Raw genomic sequence first — 24094 nt, forward strand, 5'->3', positions numbered from 1 at the left:
TCTTCCTGCCTCTTCCTCCCCCTGTGGCCTCCCTCCTCCTCCTCTGCCAGCGAGATGCTAACTCGTGAGTTCCCGGCCACGGGTTTGCACGCAGGGAGCAATTAGACCACGCAGGTCTAATGGGCAGGCGCCGGGGGGCAAGCCTTGCCCGAGCCCCCCAGCCTGCTCCAGCTCCCTCTCCCCGCCATGGCTCAGCCCTGGGGAAAGCAGCTTGCTGCACCCAGTCGTTCCGCATAAACCCTGCGCCCGCGACGGCTTCTAGTCACATTTAGTCACTGCGGTATTTTGACGTGGCGTCAAGATGTTTCAGTTCACGCAGACAAACGTTACTTGTAGACACCTCAAGAAATGAGTCAGGCGCACCAGCACGGGCACAGCTCGCGGCTCCAGCGGCTACTGGAGATGCTCTCCTCGCATCTCCCAGCGCAGCCGGGAACCGGCTGCTCCCTCGCCGCGTGCTGCGGGCAGGAGCAACCTCTTCCATTCAGGGCAAAAAGGCAGCGCGTTGGGGGCCGGGGTAGCCTTGACCTCCATTTCTCCACCTGCAAAATGACCTTCTTAACAATCATCCTCCTTGTGAAAGCTCTGCGTTGCTCACACTGAAAACCACTGTTTCCACTCTCTTTCATTTTGTGATGATAGACTTCAAAATCTGAAGTGTGTAAGATGGTTCGTGTCTAATTAAGTAATTAACCCGCAACAAAATATTGCATTTTACGTTGATTTTTTTTTTTTTAGAAAGGAAATGTTGGCTCTGTTTCTAAGCGAAACACTGAAGCAGGCCAGTTGGAAAATCGTCATCGTATTCAGACTTTGTAAGCATAATTTCTTTAATTCCCCGCCCCCCCAACTTGACACTGGGCAAGAAAACGTACACAAAAAATTTGTGGGCTGTTTTTGTCGCCCCAAAGCTGGCTGTCTTCAGCAAAGCTTTGCATGGAAAGTTATACCAGCATTGGCTAATGGAGACTGGGAAGTGGAAAGGGCTTGGTTCTGTGGTGGTCGGGCACAGCCCTCGCTGGCGCCCGGAGGAGGTTTGCCCCGAAGGAGCCTATAGACGTGGTTATCCTTTCTGTCACAGCAGCTCAGGCATTGCCCCAAACAGCTCCTGGGAACCCCCCTGTCCCCGGGTCAGGGCAGGACACTGGTGCCAGCAGAGGGGAAGGGGGAAGGTGTAGGGACATGGGGTCTGCGGCCCCCCCAGTTCTGCTTTAACTGGTGTTTGCACCCTTCAGAAGCAACGATACCGGTTCCACCATCCACCAGCCCTTCTGCCCTGTCTCGGTCCAAAGGGTTAAAATGATGCTGGGTTTGCCCTTGGATTTGTTCTCTGAGCTTTTTGCAAGGCTTGGCCTGGTTTCCTCAGGGGCTTTGAGCTTGTACCCTCCCATGCCTGCCCCATCTCTCCCCTTTCCTCTGCTGAGCCCCAGGCTGCCCATCTGTAGGGTGCAAATGGGCAAAACCCAAATCCTGAGCTTCTCTAAAGGCCTTGGAAGGTGTCTGCCTCGGTGTGGTGGACACATTTCCCTGCTTGGTGGAAGAGGGCAGACAGAAGCGTGTTTTGAAATGCCCCCATGCCTGTTGGCCTTTCTGGAGATCTTGGTAATGACTTTGTGGGTCTGGCAGCCGTGGGGTCTGCCATGTGAGGGCTGTGCTGTGCCGCGGGGTGGGATGCTCTGCCGTGTCCCTCCTGCCCCGCGCCCCGATTTCCCCGTCTCTCACGTCCCGCCCGTGAGCATCCCTTGCCCGGGTGCCTGCAGATGGATGGGAATGGGCTCTGGGAAGGGTGGGCGTAGAAACTGGTCGTGTGTCTCAGAGATGGAGCTGGTTTGTTTAGCTTGCTTGCATCCCAGCTCCTCGCTAACAGCTCTTCCCTCCGAGGTTTCCTCTGGCCCTCAGTCAGCAGAGGGAATTCCCTCTCCTCTGCCCGAGCTGCAGCTGCAGCCGGGATCGCTGCAGCGAACGCGAGGATGGGCTGTAGTCGCTGCCTCTCCCCGGGTTCGCCAGGTTTTGTGGTCCTCACTTGGTTACTGCGTCTCAGTGCCACCCTGCCACCCACTTGTTCAGGTGATTAGCGAAGCGCTGAATTAATCAGTGGCTGCTGTTGGCCCTGCAGAGCTGTCCCGTCTCCTGCGCTCCCGGCTGCAGCGGCTGACATCCCCTGCCCCGGATGAATCTTTCATGCACTAACCTTATGTATTTTTAATAAGCTGGGTTTGGGTTCAAGCTTGTGCTGGTGGCTGGGGGGGGAAGAGGGTGGTCCCCAAGGTAGAGGGGTGTGGAGAGAGGCAGAGACCCCGCATCACCTGCACCGTGCAGGGTGCTGATGCTCGCAGGGAATATTTTGGCTCCACAGGAAATATTTTGGCTCTGCAGGGGCGAGTGCAGGGTTTTCCTGGCCGAGGGGGGTTAACCCAGCGGTGGCAGGAGCAGAGAGCCCATCGAGGTTTCCTGGAGCGTGCCGGGGATCACAAGGGAAACAGGAGCTGCCAGGACAATTAGCACAGGCTTGTTCTCCCCAGATGGGATGCAGCGGGGCTATAATCAGCCTGTCGCTTCCCTGGGTTTATTAATACATTGATTTTTGGGGGGGGGGGTTGGCTCTGTGCGGCGCGGTGCCTGCCAGCCAGGCCTCTGCAGGAAGGAGGGGGGGTTCGAGGTGGCATGTCTCTGGGCATGGCAAGATCTCATTTTGGAAGCTGTTCGGGCTGCTTCTTGGGGACCGATGGAGGAGGAGGAGGAGAGACATCCCCTCCATCTGTGTGCTGCCCTTGGAAGGGATTTCAATCACAGGCTTGCAAAAAAGAGGAAATACACCCTTTTTGCAGGCTTTGAAGCCTGCAGGAGCCTCCCAGAGATGCTCCCCTTCCCTGCTCAGGGAGGTCTGGCTCGGAGGGGATCATCTTCCCTGGCTGTGGAGGCAGGCGCTGTCTGCCAGCACCGACGTGGGCTCGCTGCTCCGTGGCCTCCGTCCCAGCCGGCTTCTGGGGCTGGGGCAGCAGGGAGGACCTGGCTGCCCTCCTGCAGCCCCTGGGTGAGTGATGGGAGGAGGTTTTCTGTGCCCGAGGTTGGTACCCTGGCCCCCCATCTGCCCTCTGCTTCAGAAGCAAAGGGTGAGAGGTACTCTCCATGGGAATATATGAGTAGAAAAATATAAATAAATAAATTTAAATTCTTTATATATATATATATGTATGTATGTGTGTATGTTTAGGGCAAATTTCATCCCGCTCCACCTTCCCATGTGTTTGGGATCTCCTCCTCTCTGCTTTGCCCTCTCATTCTTTCCCGCTTCGGTTTGAACCTGCCTGACTGGTGCGGCATCCCTGGCACGGCAGCGCTGATGCCACATGTGTGGCCATGCAGAGCCATCTCTTCAATTCCTTCATTTCACCAACTGTTACATAAATCCGCTTTTATACTGAACTTGTGCACGTCACTGAAGCTCTGTCCATACCCATAACATCACTGTTTCCATGGGAACCAGCGTACTTCCAAGGGGGAAAAAGTAGGAGACTAAAAAAAGGACAAAGGAGGAAGAAAATAAGACAAATATGTGACATATCCCGACTGCGTGTCGGTGTAGGATGTTACAAAGGTTTCACTGCAACTTGTTTAGGAAGCCTTGCATAACGGTTTTTGTCTTGAGTAATGCAGCAAGCCGGATCAGGGATGGGAGAAACTTAATAGTATTCCAGATATCCCAAGTCTCTTAGTGACAGAGAGGAGTCTCTGGCAGCTCTGCACCAGGTGCCTTTCTGCGTGAGCACGCGGGAAAGATGCATCTGCCCGTGTTGCAGCACTTAGCTGGGTTTCCGTCGGCGTTGCTCCGTCCCGGACCACGGCTGGGGCTGCGCACCGTGGGGGGGTGGCACTGCGGATACGTCCCGGCGAGCAGCCGGCACCGCTGCTCTTCTGCTCCACCGAGCTCTGCGGTGCTATTAAGGGACGGTTTCCAGTGAGCGAGTTTAAAAATATATATATTTGGGGATTAAGTGTGTATCCACTATGCACTTCCTGAGGTGTGGTGGGAGAAAAGGTCTTAAATACATTATCAAGCAGCAGCAACGGCTTGGGCATATTTAGTGTATTTTAACCGCTAACCCCGGGTCCCTCTGGCAGAGGAGGGGTCCATTAAGAAGGATTTTACTTCTCACGTCGTTTTCGTTAATGCCACGCGTGAGCTGCTGGGAGGGAGCACATCGTCATGGGAGGCGATGGCTGGTGCGGAGGCTGAGCTGGGAGCGGGGAGGAGGACCAGGAGAGGCGTGTGTGCGCCGGGGCACGCTCCCACCTCCGCAGCCCCCCTTTGGTGGGGCGAGTGGGAGGAAAGCCCGTCCCTGAGCCATCCAAACGTCAGCAGAAGGTGCTAAACCAGCAATGGAGTGGAGGGAGAGGGGGGTCAGGGCAAGAAGGCTTTGTGGCTCCTCCTCTGCTCTTTCCTTTGGGCGGTGCGGGGCAGCAAGGGTCGGGGTCCCAGCGTCTGGCATCAGGTGGTGAAACAGCTGGTGCTGCTCTGGCCCCGCCGGGCTCCCACCCCTACCCGCCCCTCTCGCCCGGGGCTGCCCTTTCATGAGGCCAGTTTTGAGCTCTTTTTTTTGGTCTCTGCTCTGTGATGCCAAGACAGGCGTGAGGAGGAAGGACGGACTGGGATGAGAAGCCAGAATAAATTCAGTCTAAAGTGCTCTTGCTTGACATTTTGTTTTATATTATTTTTTTAAAGTACCCATCCTCCCAGATGCTGGTCCTGGGGCCGGGCTGCCAGCAGCCGAGCCCTCCCAGCTCAGGAGTTAATTGCAAGAAATATGTAGGGCTTTTCTTAAAAGCTCCAGCTCCTGAAGTTTGGAGATTATGCAAGACACTCAGCTTGCAGGATTTTTTATCTTCCTTTTTTTTTTCCCCCTCTTTAAGCAATAAGATTTTAAACCCTTTTGGCTGCTGGAAAAAAACCTTAAAGTACAAATCTAAAAGGTAACAGAGAAACAATTCTGAAACAGTAAAGCAAGTAGGAACCTCATCAGGATTTTTTTTTTTTTTACAAAATATCTTTTTTAATCAAGCTTCATCCACTCTAAATACAGCCCCGTTCTTTGCTTCATCACCTGAGCAGCTGAGCAGGGTTCCTCTGTGCTGCTGAGCAAATCCTACATCCCCCTTGAGAGGCGGCTGCGTTTCCGAGGCAGAGGAGAGCATCTCCTGTCTGCAGCCGACAACGCAGTTCTTAAATCTTTGGGAGAAAAATAAGATGATTAAGATGATTACTCCCCAAACCCCACTTTTTCCTCTACTTTTGGGCTTTGCAGTCGCTGTTGTGCATTACAGGGCCTTTGGGGACCGTCATGTGGCCGTGGCCCCGTGGTCCTGCCAGGATGGGAGCAGAGCGCGGCCGTTTCATGGCAGAGGGAAGGAGCTGCCAGTGGATCCCCTTGAACATCTGCAAGAGAAAGTAAATTAGAGATTAAATTTCCAAAAACACTGGCATGAATAATCATCCTGTTTTGGTCTCCCAGGTTTAATTGTGAAACTGCATGAATTAAAATAACCTCCTGGGCCTGTCTGTGCTGTGAGGGAAGTGGTTTCAAAGAGCTGCAGAGCAGGGATGAGGCAGGGATGCTCCTTGCCTAGCTTCTTCCCAGCTCAGGGCCTGCAGTCGGGGATGTGCCAGGCTCAGCGGGGTCACGCCGGCTCCCGGCAGCGTGTCCTCAGGCTGCCAGATGCAGCGATCCGGGCTGGGGCAGGAGCTGGGCACATCCTGGAAACGCTCCCTGAGCAGCGTTTGAATTTTTAAACCCCTTTGCTACAGCCCCTCCGGAGTAGCTCCTCTTGGCTTTGCTTTCCAGGAATGCCCTGGTGATCAGACTCGCCTGGCATGAATCCCTGCGGACCGCAGGGCAGGCGGCGTGCTCCATCACACGCGTGCAACGAGCGTGCCCAGGGCTGCTGTGCCCGCAGCGGGTTATCCACCCCGCCAGGATAAAGCAGTTTTGCTGCCGGTGCGGTGCTGCAATGCTGTGGGAAGGGCTGTAAACCTGCTGCGTCTTTCCTGCTTCATCCCACTCTTGTGTTCCCCGGAGGTAGGGGAGGTACAAGGCTTGGAAAAGAATCCGGGAGGGCAAACCCGCGGGGTTGAGGCTGTGTCAGGATCACACCGGGGCAGATCCCTGCCAGCGCTCCGCTGCAAGCCAGGCAAGCAGATTGACCAGGTGAAGATGCCCTGAGAGCACCTCTGGCATGCAGCAGCCAAGGGGATGCAAATGTGTCCTGTAAATGCTAAAAGCAGAAGATGGGTGCTGGGTTTCACCTTCGAAGAAATGTGGTAGGGGGGAAAAAAAATATCAAATGTCCAGGACTGCGATGGGTATCCTATAGCCTTTCAACTGGGCATGACATTAAAAGCCTTTTCCTGTTGGCCTGGTGCAGCTGGAGGCAAAGCTGGGAAGGGGTTATTATTTCCATCCGTGAGGCAGATTAATTCTGAGGACTTTTAACTTCCCTTGCAAACAGCCTGAATTAATGTTTTAGGATTTTAGTCCCTGCCTCCTCCCACCCCCCCACCCCCCCCGCCAAGGCCAGACCCTGGAAGTCCCATTATGCTCCTGTCAAAGGGGCTATTTCTGGAATTGATGATATGAATGAAGCCTAAAACTCTGCTCTCATTAACGTCTGCAGCTTATCCCAGTGTCATTCCTAAGCTGGTGGGACTCGGTGACACTGCAGGGGAAGGCTGTCATTTCAACCCAATTTTCACATCACATTTGCACAAAAATTTCCAGGCCTCGCCAGAGCTTTCGGCACATTTGTCAAATACCAGCCGCTGTCCCGGCAAGCGAAGGCTTTGCCTGGTGCAAGAGAAGCAACTGCGGGTGGTGATGGGGGACCCGGCCGTGGCCACGGCCCGTGGGTCTGAATGACCTCTCCTTGCCCCAGAAAACAGGCAGCAGAGCAGAGCCGAGGTGTCACCTGGTTGGATCCAGGCAGTTCGATGCATTTCTATGGTTGGGTTTTACTGCAGGATATAAGCTTGCAGCCCCACAGGGCTGCCTGGTCGGCTCGGTCCCTACCTTACCCATGGAGCCCTGCTCCCCATCACGCTGGCTGTGCTTTTGGGGGGGTCCCACCCCGCCTCCCGGTGCTGGGAGGATGGCAGCACGTGTCCTTGGTGCCGCTGCTTTGTTGGAGCATCGGCACTGCTCATGGGGAGCTGGAGGAGGGCGTCAGGGAAGGAGCTGGAGAGGAGAGAGAGGGGTGCAGGGAAGGAGGAGAGGGGGAACGGTGGAAGCAGCAGGGCACTAAGGGCTGAAAAGAACATTAATCCCCCGGAGGCGTGTGTGTCCCTGTAAAGCATCACCAAACGCTGCCCCCCGTACCTGGCTCAGCTGTCGGCAGCAGGGACCGCCGCCCCTGGGGAAGGGACCGCCATCCCTGGGGAAGGGTGATGCTGTGCCACGGCGGTGCCTGCTCTCCCCGTCCCCAAGCCAAAGGGCACGCCGGGAGCGGTGTGTGTGCTGCGGCTCGGCAGAGAGTGCCCTGGCTGCTGATGGACCAAGCGTCGTGCCCGCCGTCCTCTTGGTTGCCGCTGCCCTCGAGCAACAGCTTCCCATTTAATTCACTTCTGGTGAATTTGATCCAAACTTCTGCAACCAAATCATAGCAAGTATAATGCAATATCTTTCTCTTTTGATTATATTAAGCTGGGTACTGCTGGCTAATTGAATCTGGGGCTTTTGCCTCTTAATTACAAAAGGTCAGGCTCTGCCGAGCGTGGGCAGGTAGCACGGGGATGGCTTACGGTGGGGGGGGGTGGGGGCTGAGGGCTCTTGCTCTGTGCAAAGGCTCCTGTTCGTAACAAGTGAGCGACTCCTGGATATTTTCCTTTTTTTGGGTGCTCTTTGTTTTATGAATTTTCAGAGTCAGGTTACATCAAAAATCTTACTGGATATTTCTGTGTAGCAGAAATATGTATTTCTAATTGAAAAGAATCAAATCAGTGAACGCTTTGGCTGTCTGTCTTGACCAAGTTGATGGTAAAAATGTGGATTTTTAAAAATAAGCTGGGGGTAAGCAGGTGAGCCTGAAAAGCAGGGACTCTTCCTCCAACGTCCATAGGATGGAGCAGGCGGGGTGATTACCTGCTGTGTGCATGTGAACCCCATTATTCATTGTTTTTAAAGACCAGCCCTGTGCTGCCCACCTGCTGGGCACGAGGTCGGGGCAGGACCCACAGGGCCAGCTCCACTCCCCGCAAATATTTAATCTCATGCAACGTGGGCTCAGCTTGTCACCGGTGTGAAAGACAGCGGCACTGCCACCGCTGCCCCTCGCGTTTGCCTCCTCTTCCTCACCTTAGCTGCTGGCCGAGGGTCAGCACTGTCTCTGGTGCTTCCCAAAGCCCCTTTGCCCCTTCGTTGCCTGCACAGCAGCATCGAGCGGCATTCAAAAAGCACCTTCTGCTTTTGCTAATTGAAGAGTTTCCCTTTGTCAGGCTCTCGGCTCAAAGGAGGGTCGGTACAAAGCCGTAGCCATCAGCACTTTGTGTGCCTCTGAAAATCCCATTAGCAGAAGAAAGAGCTTGAAGTTTCATTCAGCTGGAAAAAAAATAAAAAGGGCAAAAAAAATAGAATAAACCCCCCAGTCTTCTGATCTATCAGCTGCACATTAACACACCGCCCTCGGCACCGCCGGGGACCCCGTCCCGGGAATATTTAATCAGGTTGAAGTGTTATATTGGACTGAAATGTATTTGCTTGAGGGAGTGATATGCTGATAAGTGGGCCTGCGGTTAAAGCTGGGGAAAAAAGACCTGCCATCAGCAAATAAAATCTCCTCCCGCTTGCTGGGTACCCCCTTCCCCAGGCTGTTTTAATGCCTCTGGGATGTTTGTTCCTGCAAGGGGAGCCGGGGTGGGAGGGCAGGGATCAGCCCTGGGCTGGGGGCATGGACAGAGGTGGGGGGGACGGGACGGGGGGTGTTCGCCATCACCTTGCTGGGGAGGGCAGCATGGGAGGGCTGTGCCTGTGCCAAGATGGGGGGTGCTGGGGCTCGGGGCAGCAGGGCGTTTGGGTAGGTGGAGGATGCTTTGGCGGGTACAGCCCTGGCGCTGGTCCCCACATCTCCCTCCTGGCTGCATCTTGTGCCCCATGTGCAGCAGGTTGTGGTGTCCTGGGGGCTGTGCTCTCCTGGCTACCCTCCGCTTGCCAGTGCCGGCACGCTCACAAGCATTGAGGGACACCCATGGCTGTGCCATCTGTGGCATGCCGGAGGAGGATGGGGAGGGTGCCCTCGGTGCCGTCCCATGCTGTCCCTCCCATCCCAGCCACTGCTCGGCCCTTTGGGCTGGACGTGGGGCTGCGGTGAGCTTGGATCCGCTCAGCTGCCCTGGGTGGGTGTGAGGGCTGCTCTAGGTCTTGGAGAGGGAGGAGGTGAGATGGAAAGTGGCTTCAAGCAGATGCGCATCAAGGTTGCGTGCCTGTCTCACGCTTCCCAGCCAGCATCCAAGCAGCTGCCTGCCATGGCAAAAGCATCACCCAGGTCCTGTGCCCAGCTGAGATGGAGCCTGCAGAGGAGAGCCAGGCCCGGCATGATGTCTTGTGCACTGCCACGAAAGATTTCGCATGAGAAGCGCTGCCTGTCTGGGGAAGCACCCGTCTGTCTCTGCAGGTTTGACCCAACCAAGCAGGTTACTCCCAAGCTTCCTCACTTCCCTGCTGAGTAGCTCGCACAGCCCTTTCAGACACATGCTCCTTCTTTTTTTAATTCTTCATGTTCTCAGGGGCTTTGCAGTTCCTCGCTGGCAGAGCCATGGACGTGGCTGGCTCTGCAGAGGGATCCTTTCCAGCCCCTCAAGCTGGGGAACGCCCGTGGATCCCCCACGGCTCCTGCCAGCAGCCTCCTGCCCCCTCCCCCAGCCTGCCCTCCACGCCTGCCCCCGCAGGGCTATATTTGGGCTAAATATTCCAGCCCATAGTCCCAATCTGACAGTTGGAATGTCTATCCCAATATCTTGTAAACATTTCTTCTGATTAAAAGATCCAGATTGCTGTCGACCAAGCCGTGACTCAGCCCCATGTGATTTCCCAGGAATTCACCCAGAATGGGCGGCAGGAGCTGCCAGCTCCAGCCCCACGCGCCTGGTGGGGAGGCACCTGCTGATTCATCCTCACCTTCTTCTTCCCCAGCCAGATAACGCTACAGCAAGGGCTCCCAAAGACTACCCGCTACCGCGTCGCAGTGAAAGCTCTTGTCTGACAAGGGCCACGCTTATTTTCCTAGAGCCTGGAAGCTGCTGCCTGGGCCCAGGCAGGAGCGTGGCCCCGACTGCTCGTGGGTCGCGGCAGCCGATGGGGTGTTTTCTGTGCTAGACTGGAAGATATCCCCAGCGCCGTGTTGCACTGGCTCCCGGATTTCCCATCTCTGTGCCCCAGGCGGCTGGGAGCTGGCTGGAAATACCCCCTAGAAGGATGCAGAAATTGGGTACCAGGTTTGAACCATCCCTAGCTGGATTTGCTGCAGCAGTGCGCTTTATTCCGCCCCAAAAGTAACAGCATCCGAAGTCTGTCCCGGCAGCTCAGCTCTTTTAAAATCACTCCAAGAGGCAGAAGTTGGGGTAGGGGACGGGCTCTGCTGGCCCTCACAGTCTTAAGGTTTTTAGGCAGTTGGTTAATGGTTCTGACAGTCTTAATTTGGACTGGGAATGAAAAGTCCAAGCAGTAACTTCAGGGAAACGCCCTTGGGATAAGCCGTGACATGGTTAATAGAAAATTGTGATGTTAAAGTGCTTTTTTATAAAATGCCAGGAGAGGAAATTAACAGTGTGGGTTTTTTTTTTTCCTAAAAGTTGATGTAGTTCTTTTAATTTAATTTTTTAATCCATTACATCAGCACTCAGTGCTCTTGCTGTGCGACTTTCGTTTTATAGTATTTTATAGTAGTTTTCGCATTAGCTGTAGAAACTGATGTCAGAGCGGGGACAACACACCGTGGGTTTGCCGTGCAGGTGTCTAAACAGCAGGCAGCCTTTCTGTGCAAAACCAGATAAAATCTACCTAGGGAAGCTGGTGTGGCCCTTGCTTTAAAGACCAGAATAACCTTTCCGATTCAGCGCTGGCCGCTCGCGGATGCTCGTCTGGGTCCGTTGCTTCCTTGACGGGGCGTCGTGCAGGTGGTTCGAGAGGGTGAGCATGCTGGTGATCCTGCTCAACTGCGTGACGCTGGGCATGTTCCACCCCTGTGAGGACATCGCCTGCGACTCGCCGCGCTGCAGGATCCTCCAGGTACGGCTCGGCCGCTGCTCTTCGCTTAACGGCAGCCCGGGGTTGATGGGGAGCGGGAAGGAGCGAGCTGTGGCAGAGCTGGCTCCAGCTGCGGTGGAGGTGCCCTGGGATGGCTGGGTCCTGCCTGCGCTGGCTGTCCCGCCGGCTTGTAAAAAATTCTGATTTTGGTGCTCGGATGCAAGCGTGTGGTATCACCAGGCAAAGCCCCTGCCAGGCTGTGTCAGCCCCAGCGTAGCCAAGCCTCGCTTGGAATCACTGGAGGGGGTTAACCACGGAGCTTATAGTGAAAAGAGCCCAAAAGATACTTGCCCCTTTATCCCAGTGCTGTGGGTGCTGTTGGCCAGCTGGGTTGGGGGAAGACGGGGGGCTGCTCCCAGCACTGCCTCTGCCCGGGGATTTTAGCCCTTGGTGGTGCAAGAGGAGACTGTGCTGGACTCAGGTCCCTAATTCCAACCCCTAGTGCGAGCGTGCAGCGATGCAGGAGCATCCCTCCTCCCTTCCTTTCTTTTGCAGAGCTTTGATGATTTCATCTTTGCCTTCTTCGCCGTGGAAATGATTGTCAAGATGATTGCACTGGGAATTTTTGGGAAGAAATGCTACTTGGGGGACACGTGGAACCGCCTGGACTTCTTCATCGTCATTGCAGGGTAAGCCCAGCGCGGCAGGGCCCCGTCTCCCCGGGCCTCTCTGTTGTCATTCGTGGCACCACTTGGCAAGTGTCGCATTTGGGGGAGCAGCGGTGAATGCTGGGGCTTGCTGGGCATCGGTGCTGTCGGCGTTGCCCACCTTGGCTCTGCAGCGGGCATCACCGCCCGGACCGCAGCAGTCCCTCCCGTCCTCTCCGTAGCTCTTGGGAAAGCTGCAGCTCAGCCCATGGAGAGAGCAGGGCAGGGCGACAAAAGCTGTTTGCGGTGGTCTTTGGGCCAGCCCGTGCCCTGGGGCTCCTCACCGGACACTGGGCTTGGCTCTTCTCCCTCCAGCTCCTCTCGTGGTTTGGGTTTCCATTGGGCGAGGTGGCGGCAGGGCGGGCGGTTGGGAGCATGGAGCGGTGTGCCAAGGAGGATAGTTCACTGAAATGTGTGTGATTGCCCTCGTTATTATACTTTTTTTTTTTCTTTTTGAGGGAAAGTGACCAAGTTTTCCTTTTTGAGTGTTTTCTTTTGAGGCACCTGGTTTGAATTAAGGGCTCTTCCAGCACCCGAGAGTCTCCTGGCAGAGGCTGGAAATCCACATGAAAAGCCCCTGGCCCCTGGCCAGTGAGCTGAGTTTCTTTGATACACGAACCACTCACCGGCCCTCGCCTCCCCTCCCTGCTCCAAAAGCCCAAAGACCTTTGGGAAAACAGTGGGGTTTTTTCTTCTTTTGATAGAGCTAGAGATCAAATTTACTGGATTTTCCTGGAAAGGAACAAGGGGCCCTCCCAGCTGGGCTGTTTACCTGGCACATGTTTGGTGTGCCCCAAGAAGGGGCAACACCTTGGTGGGCTTTGCTTATCGCTGGCCCCATAGGGTCATGGCACATAACTCTGCCAAGACAGTGGCCCAATAAGACCAGTAAGGAGGTGCCAGGTGTCCCAGGTCATCCTTGGCCTAGGAAACTTGTTGCCACAGGGTGCTGCAGAGGCTAAAAGGCTCTCTGCTCAAGGCCCAGAGTGGAGGCAGAGATGGAGGGCAGAAAGGCCGAGAGCTGGAACTGTCCCTGTAAACCCATCTTCTGCAGGAGGCTACAACCTCATGCTTTCCGGCTGCACCAGTCTCTGGCTCCTTGGGTTAGGAGAGGGCTCGAAGTTTCCTCCTGAAGTGTCTGAACAACGTTAGGGGCCGCAGCAATAGGACGTTGGACAAGGTGGGACCCCAGGTCCGACCGGCTCTGGTAGTGTGGTAAGCATCAGCAGCACAGCCAAGGGCTGGAACCTGCTAAAGCCACCCTGTGTATTCTTTATTTCTTCTTCTTTATTATTTCTTGTACTAGAATTAAGTGCGATGAAGAACCAGACCCAAGCAAGGCCAGGCATCCCACCTGGGGCGGCTCAGGGAGGCGTGGTGGTGGGTGCTGAGCTGCTTCCAGCCCTGCCGCCCCGGGGTGCTGCTGCGTTCCCCTCCCAGCCCGGTCCTGCCTTGCCTGTTGAGCTTGCAAAGCCTATGGCGCTCGGGTTGTCCTTGGTGTGTTTCTACAGAGACCCCACCGTGATGGGACTTCGGTCTAGAGGGACATCAGCAGACATGGTCCTAATTCCTACTGCCAAAATATAGCTGTATTATGCTTAAGTGAGCATCAGATCTCCCACCCACCTGCTGCACCTGGACCAATGTTTGGGTGCATGAGAGCTGCCTCCTTCCCGGGCAGAGCATGGATAGCAGCACCGACCTCCCCTCTGGTGCACCCTCCTTCCCACATCCCTGATGCACAGAGGCATTTATTTGCTGTAGAGGTTTCGCAGCCTCGCAGCTTGACCACTCCTGTGACTCCTGCCAGGTTGGCTTTGCCTCTCGCTAAATGATGGGTCTTTTCTTCGTGTGCATGGACTGTTCCCATCTGGGCCCCATCAAAACTAATTCAGCTGACAAAGGATCAAACTGCCTTTAAATACAAAACGGAGCTTCTCCTCCCCCACACCAGCTGCCTCTGCTCTGTTTCGTGCCCTTGCACTCTCCTCCAGCCCTCGTCCATCCAGCCGGGAGCGCTGCATCCCGCTCGGAGCATCGCTGCCGTCCCCAGCAGCACCGAGTGCCGGGAAGAGAGAAAGGGGCTGGAGGACCAGGCTGCTGCCATAGCAGAGGAAAAACGAAGGGACCAGAGCCCATTACTAGATTAAAGGTGTTGGTAAAAAACACTGTAAGGATAAGAGGAGAAAGCACTCCAGGGGCAAATCTCAACCAGACGGGGGGAATTTCCTTCGGTAGCCCCTGAGTGTAGCTCTACAGTTCCCACATGGGAAAATTACCCTGACGAGCATCCAGACCATGGTGCTGACAGCAGAGCACCAGAGCAAGGGAAGAGTTCGTCGTGGAGGTGTCTTGTGCCCGAGAGGGTGTGTGATGTGGGGAAAGAGGCCAGAGCTGAGCTGTGGCCCTGGAGAGTGTGCACTGGGACAGTCCTCAAATACCCGCTGTATTTGCTAGATACCTGATGAAGTGTGTCACGTTTTTATGTAGGTCCCACATAAGGGCTTCAGCCAGGTTCCCCAGTGAAATGGCAGGGGAAGAGACCCACAAACTGATGTTTCCACGTGGCCCTGGTGACCACAACAAAGCAGATCTGCTTCTGTCTTCTCACTTTTTTCCCCCCGTTTTTTTTGCAAGAGGTGGAAGGGGGGAGGCAGCAGGACACCGAGGGCTCCCCACGGCCCAGCAGGTCCCCAGCTCCTGCTTTCCCTGCCCGTGGGCTGCAGAAAGCCATGGCAGGGGCAGAGGAGAAGCAGCAAACTGTCTGCGAGGCATCAGGTGGGGAAGGTGCAAGGGGGCACGTGGGATGTCCTGCACGCCGGGGCTGTAGCTGCCATGGGCAGACCTCCCATAGAAACCCTTCCCAACCACCACCCGCTCAGGAGAGGCTTCCAAAATCCCACCAAACCCTGTGGCATTTCATCCTCCCCATTCCTTGAGAAGTTTCTGGACCTGCCAGGGGTTGAAGTCGTAGAGAAACCTTTCTTTGCGTGTGTGCCCCAAACCTGCCGCTTGCAGAGGGCTGGGAGAGCCGCTCGGGTGCTGTGCTCGCTCCCACCGTGGTGCGGCCGCTTTCGTGGCGTGCCATTAAGTACTTCTCAGCTCTGTTAAACTGTCCAGACCGATCTCATGAGCTCATGGAGAGTAAATGACTTCTTTGTGACAATGTAATGCAATTAGCGCTAATTGTAGTGTGTGTAATGTCTGCAACACATCTCTGTAATTACAGTAAAACTTGCTGGAGATGAGAATAGCGCTGTATTATCAAAACTCAGCTTAGTGAAACATGGCTTTGACTGTAGGTTATGGAGTTGCATGGGGAAAAGGGAAGGAAAAAAGTGATGAATGACATAATTATGTTGTGTTATTTTAGAGAGGAGGATTTGGGGAGTTAGCGTTTAAGAGAACGCTTGAAGGTTAACGGGCGTTGCAAGCCAGCTCTCATACTCTAAAGACGATTCAATATGATTTCGACCTCTCCCAGCGTAAGACACAGATGTATTGAGGATGAATGCTTGTTTACATCCAAAAATATGCAGCGTCATTTACAGTTTAGTGCTGGCCAAGGCTCTGGCTGGTGAACTGGAGCTGTGGGGAGGAGATATGCCCTGACTTGCCACGTCCCTGGCTGCTTCGGCACCCAGCACCTGCTCTGCCGCCTCCTCCTCCGGGCAGGGTTCAGGGAGCTCTTCTCCGATCAGTCGGTGGGAAGAAGACAGCCACAGACCGAGATCTCCCTGCTCCTCAGCTGCAGCCACCCCCATCCCCAGCCACTTTGCTGCAGTCCCAGGTCGCAGGACATCGGCTTGTTTTGACTTGGGTTGGATAAGGGCATCCCTGAACCTCTGCATCCCCGTGGATTGAATTGTGCTTTAAACCATCCTCATCAAAAAGCCCCCAAACCACAAAAAACCCAAAGGTTAATTGTATTCCCAGGAGAGGGGATAATTTGGTGCTGTGGGAGCTTACAGGGCTCCTCTCTGCCTTCCCTAGAGACAGGGTCGAGCAGGGCTCTGGGTCCACGCCTGCCTTTCTGCTCCCCTCCAAGCAGGGCTGTGCATCATCCCGTGTTTGAGTTGTGCGGGTCTGTTGTTACTCCGGGCTCAGTCAGTCCTTTGGCCAAGTCTGCGGGGTCCTGTTTGTGCTTTGCTCGTTGTAACGGTAACGGGCCTCTTGGCTTTGTAGGAAACTTAAACAATTCTGGAATACTTCGCTTACAATTTGAGACGAGCCGGGGCCGGAGGTGGTTGGCAAGCTGCTTGCTTTAGAAACAGAGATACCATTTCTTTTTTCTTTGTTTCCTGAACACTTCTTCTAATGTTTGTTATAATTTTTTCTCTCTCTGTTGAAGGCTGTAATAAAGACACTGCTCTGGTGAAGCCTTCATCAACAACCCTTAAGGATGTCTTGCTCCCTCCTGGCTTTGCATGCTGAATTTCAGGGATGAACTATGCTGCAGGAAGCCTTGCTGTATTCATAGGTACCTGGGAGACAAAGGGATGCTGCAGTCCCCTGCTCCATCCCTGCTCCATTTTAAAACTGGGTGGTTTCTGAAATGCTCTTTAGCTAAGAAACTGGGATAAGGGGGATGCTGCCAGCCGGGGAGCAGGGATCCTGTGGCTGCCGCAGCCAGAGCAAGGCTCCTGCTGGCGCTGGGTGAAGCTTTCAGCGCGTGGCGTTCACCTCGCAGCGCCGGCTCGCTTCACAAGCGGGCAGGGCTCTTCTGAAGGGCGCTTTGGCTGTGCAAGGCTGATCAAGGAGCTGTTCCAACTCCCCAGTTCAAACGTGAGGAGGAAAGCACTGGCATGGGGCTGCCCACGGTGGTCCCTGCTGCAGCCTCCCGCTGCGGGCAAAGGCTTTTCTTTCCCCATGTATTATATTAGTCCCTTCATCCCTTTAAGAAAAAAAAAAAAGAGAGGCAGGGATGAATGTTGCTTTTTCACCCCCTCTGCCTGCCTGTATCGATCCCTCTCGCACCGAGGAGCAGCACCTGGGAGACGTGGATGTGCGGTGCCGCCTGGGCACCGCGAGCGCTATGGGGTAATTGCCCGTGTAAGTGGCCGATTTGCACACGCAATTACCCAATGTGCAATCGCAGCCGCAGCCCCTTTGAGCTGCAGTGAAAGCTGCACCAAACCCTCTCTCAGGAGCCTGCCCCTCTCCGGTGCTTTTTGGGGTGAGCGTGAGTGTCTTGGAAGCTGGGAGCGTCCTCCCGGGGCCCCGCTGCGCCCTGGCTCATCCCAAATTAGGTGCTCTTTGCTCCGAGCTAAAGTGGCAGGAACACATCAAGCCAATACTCAAGATTACAAATCTCCAGGGATTAAAAATCTGGGGTCAAGCTTTGCAATTTGATGCTTTAAGTGACTTCTGGGAGGATGAAGAGCAGCCGAGCGCCGGGGCCAGTGAAGCCCTTGGCTGCGGATGCTCTCTGCTCCGTGCCGCCTTCGAAGCAGAGCATCCTGAGCAAGCCACAACCCTGACTCGCAGAAACCTGCTGGGTGAAAGAAACCCCTCAGCAGCCTCCCATGCAGCTAAGCTGACTCAAACCCACCTGTGAAAAGCCTTGGGTTTTTTAAGTTTTAGGACTTTTAAAAAGAGAATTCTTTAGTTTCTTTTTAGTTCTTCAGCTGAACTTGCTGCTGCTTCAAGAGCCTCATTAGTCAAGTGTTCTGGCCAGGACACACGGTGTGGCTGGATCCAGCAGCCTTCAGGGTTCACGCTCCCTCCAGTGCTCTTTTTATTCTGTTCAGCTTGATTAAAATGAGTATTTTTAAAATTAAGCAACACCCACGAATGCGGTGAGACTTGTGAGGCTTCAAAAGCAGCTCCTGAGCAAAAGCGGAGCACAGCAAAGCTGGCGAGGGCTGGGAGGAAATTTCATTCCAGCTTTCTGAAGATACAATGCTGCCTAAAGAATTTCCCCTTGTCTTTTCCAACACTGATGGCTTAACATCCACTGATTACTGTGCTTTGTAGATAAAGGGTGCTTATATGCCCAGTTTTGGAAACCTTTTAATGCTGAATAAATCTGACCCTGTTTCTTGCCGGCAGTGAGCGGCGGCTCTGTGCCTCCGCGGGCAGAGGGGTGGGCAGCTCCCGGGGATGCCTGCAGGCACTGCTGCTCTGCTGCCGGCTCCTTATGTGCCCTCGGCCGCATCCCCTGGCTCTGCAGCATCCCCGGCACCCGGCGGTGAAAGGGGAGAGCTCAAGTTTTCGTTGGAAAGCACCTTCGGCACGAACTTCACGGCTCTGATGGGTCTTCACACCATCTTCTGCTTCCTAGGCAGGAGTGATCCCGGGGATGGGAGCAGAGCCAGGGCTGACAGCAGGGTGGGTCGGAGAGGCGATGCTGGGTAGGTGTGGGAAGGGCTTTGCTGGCATTTCCGTGCTCTGTTAGAGGCTCACTGGGTGAAAAGAGCCCCTTCAGCCTCTCCTGTGATGCTCCTGAGCATCACTTCTGTGAGCCCTTTGCTGCAGGCAGACATCCTGCCTGATGCTGTGCTTATGACATCCTTCCTAAGCCTTTGGGTTTTATATGAAAGAAACCCCAGCTTGCTCCAAGACTTGCTGTCTCCAGGCAGAACAGGAATGAATTTCCGCTGCCCAGTCCATCCTGAGCCGTCCCTTGTGTCTGTCTGCCGAGTCCTGGGAGTTTTCCTTCTCAGAGGAGTGTTTGCCAAAGGTTTGCATCAGCTCCCTCTCAGCATCCCACCACCAGCCCGTTGTACGTCTGGCTTTGCAGATGCTCCACTTTTATTCTTAGAAAGTCCTAAATATTTCCGCTTTCCTTCTGAATAACTCCAGCGTTCGGGGGATGCTGATCACTCTGGTGAGTCTCAGCATTTGCTGTGAATCCATCCTATTTAGTGCTGCGTATTTTTCTGAGCCTTTAACTTGGCCTGGCACCCGGGTGTGTGGCAGAGGCACTGGCAGGCGTTGCGCTTTCCCGTTTGAACAGAAATGACATTTGAGTTGAAGCTTCATCGGGGGCTTTTTACATTGCAGATTTTCAATGCGTAAATGTTAGATATGCTGGTAAGTGCACCTGTCACCTTGCCAGTCGGTGACATCCTGACATTCGCTCTCCCTGGGTATCTTTCCTTGCCAGGGACGTGGATTGATTCCTCTCGTGCATCCCCTTGCCTTGGGAAGTGACCTTTGGGCTGGGAAGTGGTGGGATTCTCACTGGACTTGCCATTTAGTGATTGATTTTTACCCACATTTTCCCCCCCCCGACACTGGGTTCTCTCAGGGCCGTTGAGCTGTTAGTTATCAGAGCAATGTGTGGATCTTCTAGTCTAGGTCTGGGGCTGAGCCTGTGGTGCTGTAACACCGGCAGCGGTGGCCGACAGCAGAGGTAGGAGAGCAGCTACCTGCTCTTGGTGTTAGAGTGTTTGCTCAAGCTAGTGGGTTGTTGGTTTATTTTTGTTGTTTTTTTTTTTTTTTTTTAATGTGGTATTATAATTATTCTTTAATCTATTAAATCAAAATGCTTTTAACAACATGCCCTTTGCAGATTACAAGCACACACGGCTCTGGAAGTGAGTCTAGAGCTGGCATTAATCAGAAAATGATTTGTCTTGGTGCAAATAACCATATGCTGCTCTGAATTTTGCTGGTAGCCTCTGTGTTAATAATGGATGAAAGAAAAGCTTTATGTTTGACACGGGCTTTTTACCTGAATCCAGCAAACCATACCAAAATCTGATTTTCAAACAGCGACCGAAGCTTGAGAACCATTAAAGTCGAGGGAAATTGTTGCCCCTCTCCTTACTGCAGCTAAAGGTCACCCAGCACGGTGAGTCCCGTGCACCGAGGATGGGGATGGTGTTGGCGCTGGGGCCAGACGGGCTTCCATGGGCACGCCGCCTTCCTCTCCGGTCAGAGGATGAGAACAAACTCCTAGCATCCACGCGTGTCTGTCCAACGTTTGTATTCTGGGACTGTCTCACGGCTGTGGGTGTCAGCTAAATATGGAGGAATATGTTGATGTTATTTTTATCTTAGATGTGGTTTGATCATCATCATCCTCATTAGAGCTTATCAAGAAAAATGGGATAAAGTGTCACTGCATCAAGTGTTGAATCTTGTATTCGCGGGTTAGAAAGCCTTCTCCACCCCGGGTGCACCTCACCTGCCGATGGCCGGGAGGGAGGAGAGTGGGTTTGGCTGATCACAGCAGGAGCAGAAACCTCCAGCGTGCTGCAGCCGTGGCAAAGCTGAGATGGCGCCGATGGATCCTGCACAACTTCCAGCAGGGAGGGAGGGGGCAGCACTGATGCCTTTGTGCCAGGCGCGAGCAAAGCCTCCTCCAGAAGTTTGATGTCTAATCAGGTATGATTAATTCAGGCCAGGGCAGGTGCAGAGAAAGGTTGTGATCGGGAAGCAGAGAGCCTGTCTGCGAGATGGGGCTGGAAGAGCTTGGTTTGTTCGGCTCTGCAAAAATCAAAGCTGAGAGGAGATGTGATTTGTCCTCTGTAAATACATCGGATGAGTAAACACCAGGGACAAAGAGCTATAGAAGCGACTTAAAAGACAGCACTGGCATAAGAACAAATGGATATGAGCTTGTCCTGAATAAATTCAGGCTGGAGGTTAGGCTTCCAACCACCCAACTAGCTTTAAGATGGAACTTGATAATTTTCGGAAGATATTAATATCCTGTGGTTGCCTGTGGCAGCGGGAGCCTGGCTGTGCGGGGAGCCTTGTGGTCCTCTTCCTTGCTCTTGCCTGGCTCTGCCTCTTCAAGAACACTTTTGGGCAGAGATCTTGTTTTCCCACGGCTGGAGAGCAAAGTCCTGGTGGAGATGTGACTGATGGCCCCACCGTGCTTGGGCAAAGGTGCCATGAGCAGAGCAAGACGGTGCCGGGGTCCCCAGGGACTTGCAGCAGTCCAAGCGCATCCTCAAACTAAGTCAAATCAGGGTTGCACCTCAGTGTCCTGAGCTGTGAAACAACCCCATCAGGCACAGCGCAGGAGCACTGGGAGGTTCCTTGGTCCACGTTTGCCCCATTTGTTATCTACAGGTGTCATCGGTTTTGATTTGCGTGCTTGCCCATCCACCTGAGTCCCACCTGCCAATGATCTCTGCTGGGTAGCGCTCGAATAGCTCAGCATCCTGCACTGCTTGCCCCCTGCCCCCCATGGAGAGGGTCTGCACCAGGGCATGCTCCTCTGCTTTTCAGGGTCGTGGTGGGGCTCAGCGCAGCGAACCCAGTTCTGTATCTGTACAGTTGTTGTTAAAAACAGGGCTGTGTCTGGAAATTGCCCTCCTGGCGCGTGCAGGGACTTTCAGAAGCTTCTGCATATACAAAACCAGTAAAAAAAGCAGATGAGAGAGAGGTCTGTGGCTATGTGAGCTGGTGTACCACGTTCTTGCTTGTTGTCTTTATTCTGATACGCAAACAACTCTTAATTAATTCTTCTGGCAAACGTTCCTGATGGGAGAGATGCAGTAACAAGTCCCTCTGAGCAGTTGGCATATAATGTTTGATTTATAATGTTTGATGATCTAACATTTCTCCAAAAAATCCTTGACGCTCCCCCGCATTCGTGTCTTTCGCAGGATGCTGGAGTACTCCCTGGACCTGCAGAACGTCAGCTTCTCAGCGGTCCGCACCGTCCGCGTCCTGCGGCCGCTCAGGGCCATTAACAGGGTCCCCAGTAAGTCAGCTCCTTATTCCTCCCAGCTGATGCGAGCTCTTTATATCTGTGCCCCAAAGATGGAAGGGCAAATGCAGACGCTTCCCATCTTACACTGCAGCTCAGACGTTCACCCAGGCCCTGGTAGTGTGAGGTCCTACCACCACTCTCTGGTTTCCGCTGCCTGGCTCTTGCCAACTTTAAATAATATTCCGTTTGACACCTGTGGCATCGGAGATGAGCCACCAGTCAATAAGATAATCCAAGACTGCCTTCAGATGCCTGCCTTTCTCATCTGAAGATGGTCTTAGGAGGCTGCTAAGGTCAAGGGATGCAGGTGAGAAGGACTGAAGGAGCCAACAGCCTTTGCCAGGCAACATGGGCAGAGGGGTCTGAGCCACGCTGCTCCCACCCTCCCTGCAACGTCCCATCCTTTCCTGGAGAAACTGGGGTGAGGAAATCTTGTTGTGCCTGGAGACAGGCCCCTGGAAGGCACTGAGGAGCCTCCTCTTGGAGCCCCTCTTGCTCTGCTCCTCAGAGCTGCTCTGTACAGCCAACGACCCCAACGCCTCCAAAGCAAGCCTGAGCTGGATGGGAGGTGGCTATTCAGTGCTGGTTTATCAGGTTGTGCGTGAGGATCTCAGCCCCCCCGAACAGCAACGGTGGCATTACCTGTTCCTGCACAGCAGCAGGCGACGGCAACCCAGCATCGGCCATTGGGAACCCAACCAAACCGCCCAGGGAGCTGCTCCTGCTGTGCTGGGCAAAACCAGGGCGCTGCGAGAGGCGCTGGGCTCCATCCCCCTCGGGCGCTGTAAGGATCGGGTGTAATAAGCTTAGCTACAACTCCATTAGAAACGTCGTTTTTCTGGTGCTGTAATCCTGGGTGTTGAATCCAGCATTGTTTTGGCCAAATTAAATCCAAGTCCAAACTCCCCTATCTGAACTAGCCCAGTGCCTTGACGAGAACTAATCAATCAGCTTTGGTTTTGTCTGCTGATGCTGGAGGTGTCTGGGCTCTAAATATTTTTCTGGTCCTGACTCTTGAACTTAATCTGGCTTTGCTGCTGTTGCTGCTGTTTCAATCATTATGGTAGCTTCAGAATGCTGTTTGCAATGTTTTTTTTATCCCCACTGCTGAACTGATGGATGGCTGACTTTATCTGCTACTGTCTAACTGGGGATGTAATTCACTTAATGTATTTTGAAATCCTGGGTAATTTATCTTGGCTTCTCTGCAATGTAGTTACAATGGGATAGAAATGTAAGGTGGGAAGAAAAAAAAAAGAGAGTTTTCTATGATGATAAATGCAGTAACCACAGAAAGTAATTTCAGTTAATTAGGAGTTGACGTGAGGTGGTTGTTCCCCAGTAGAGGAGTAGAAGAAAAACCCTGATAGAGGAGGTGACAGCATCAGGAAGAGAGAAAAAAGTCGTCTTGAAGTATCAAAGCAAAGGGTGCAACAGTAAAGCTTTCTTTAAATGAAAATCAATATAAGCGAGTGAGAGAATACAGAAGATGGGGAAAGAAGAAGAGCAAGAGATGAGCAGAATATTACAGAGACGTCAGATGAAATCAATTTTTTTGTGTGTAAATGTCGAGTTGAAGTCACCATCAATTTGTCTTGTTACAGAACTGGCTGTTCCTGAACTTGTGAGAATTAACTGCCAGAGAGACTCCTGTATTTTAAGGAAGCGAGGGGATTTAGGCTAGATGAGGGGAATTAGGGAGGGAAGAGAATTTTAATATATACTGAGTGGGGAAAGAAATATGACTGAGCAAGGCAGGACGTCAGGGTTTGATCTCAGGGAAGAAAGGAGACATGTAGTTGCTAGAAAACTTCAGGAGGAGAAGAGGATTTGAGGTGGGAGTGAAGGGAGAGGAGGAGGGGGAAGGTAGGTGATCTGCCCAGGAGTAGGGCATGGATGAAGGGGGTATCCCAGGGGGTTTGGGGGGAAGCCAGAAGGGACCGGGGAGCTGTGGGTGTTTGCAAGCCATGTGTGGGTGGCAAGGGCAGTGGTTGGGAAGGCAGCGGCTGCCCGTGGAAGGAAAGGTATGGATGGAAAGGAAAAGGTCGTGAGGACATAGCTGGAATAAGAAAATTCAATGTGGAGTTTTCCTCTTCCCTGAACACTTCCTCTTCGCCTCAGGTATGCGCATCCTGGTGACACTTCTTTTGGACACGCTGCCCATGCTGGGGAACGTTCTCCTCCTTTGCTTCTTTGTCTTCTTCATCTTTGGCATCGTGGGAGTCCAGCTGTGGGCAGGTTTGCTCAGAAACCGCTGCTTCCTCCCCGAGAACTTCAGCATGTGAGTCTGTGTGGGCAGCAGAAGCCTCTCTCCAGCTCGGGCAAGTCTGTCCCTCCAGGAGACAGGGATACCCTCCATTAGAAAGCTCTGGTCTTCAGTAAATGCTCCCTGCTCCTAAATGCCACCACAACTCCTGCCCAGGCACACACGGCTGGAGCAGAGCGAGCTGTGACAACTTGCCATTCAAGTCCTGCAGTGCTGACCT

At 53.6% G+C, this 24094-nt stretch overlaps 1 protein-coding gene across 7 annotated transcripts in view; it reads left to right on the forward strand.

Annotated features, from left to right (window-relative positions):
- Positions 1 to 24094, forward strand: part of CACNA1G (calcium voltage-gated channel subunit alpha1 G) — a 152420-nt gene that overhangs the window by 36648 nt on the left and 91678 nt on the right. For all 7 annotated transcript variants that reach the window (XM_064466938.1, XM_064466943.1, XM_064466936.1 and 4 more), the window contains exons 2-5: positions 11159 to 11270; positions 11784 to 11917; positions 21502 to 21599; positions 23730 to 23889. In XM_064466938.1, the coding sequence (XP_064323008.1) occupies positions 11159 to 11270; positions 11784 to 11917; positions 21502 to 21599; positions 23730 to 23889 (504 nt within the window). The remainder of the gene's footprint in view (positions 1 to 11158; positions 11271 to 11783; positions 11918 to 21501; positions 21600 to 23729; positions 23890 to 24094) is intronic.

Source organism: Phalacrocorax carbo, chromosome 16 (assembly GCF_963921805.1).
Source record: "Phalacrocorax carbo chromosome 16, bPhaCar2.1, whole genome shotgun sequence".
NCBI classification, from domain to species: domain Eukaryota; kingdom Metazoa; phylum Chordata; class Aves; order Suliformes; family Phalacrocoracidae; genus Phalacrocorax; species Phalacrocorax carbo.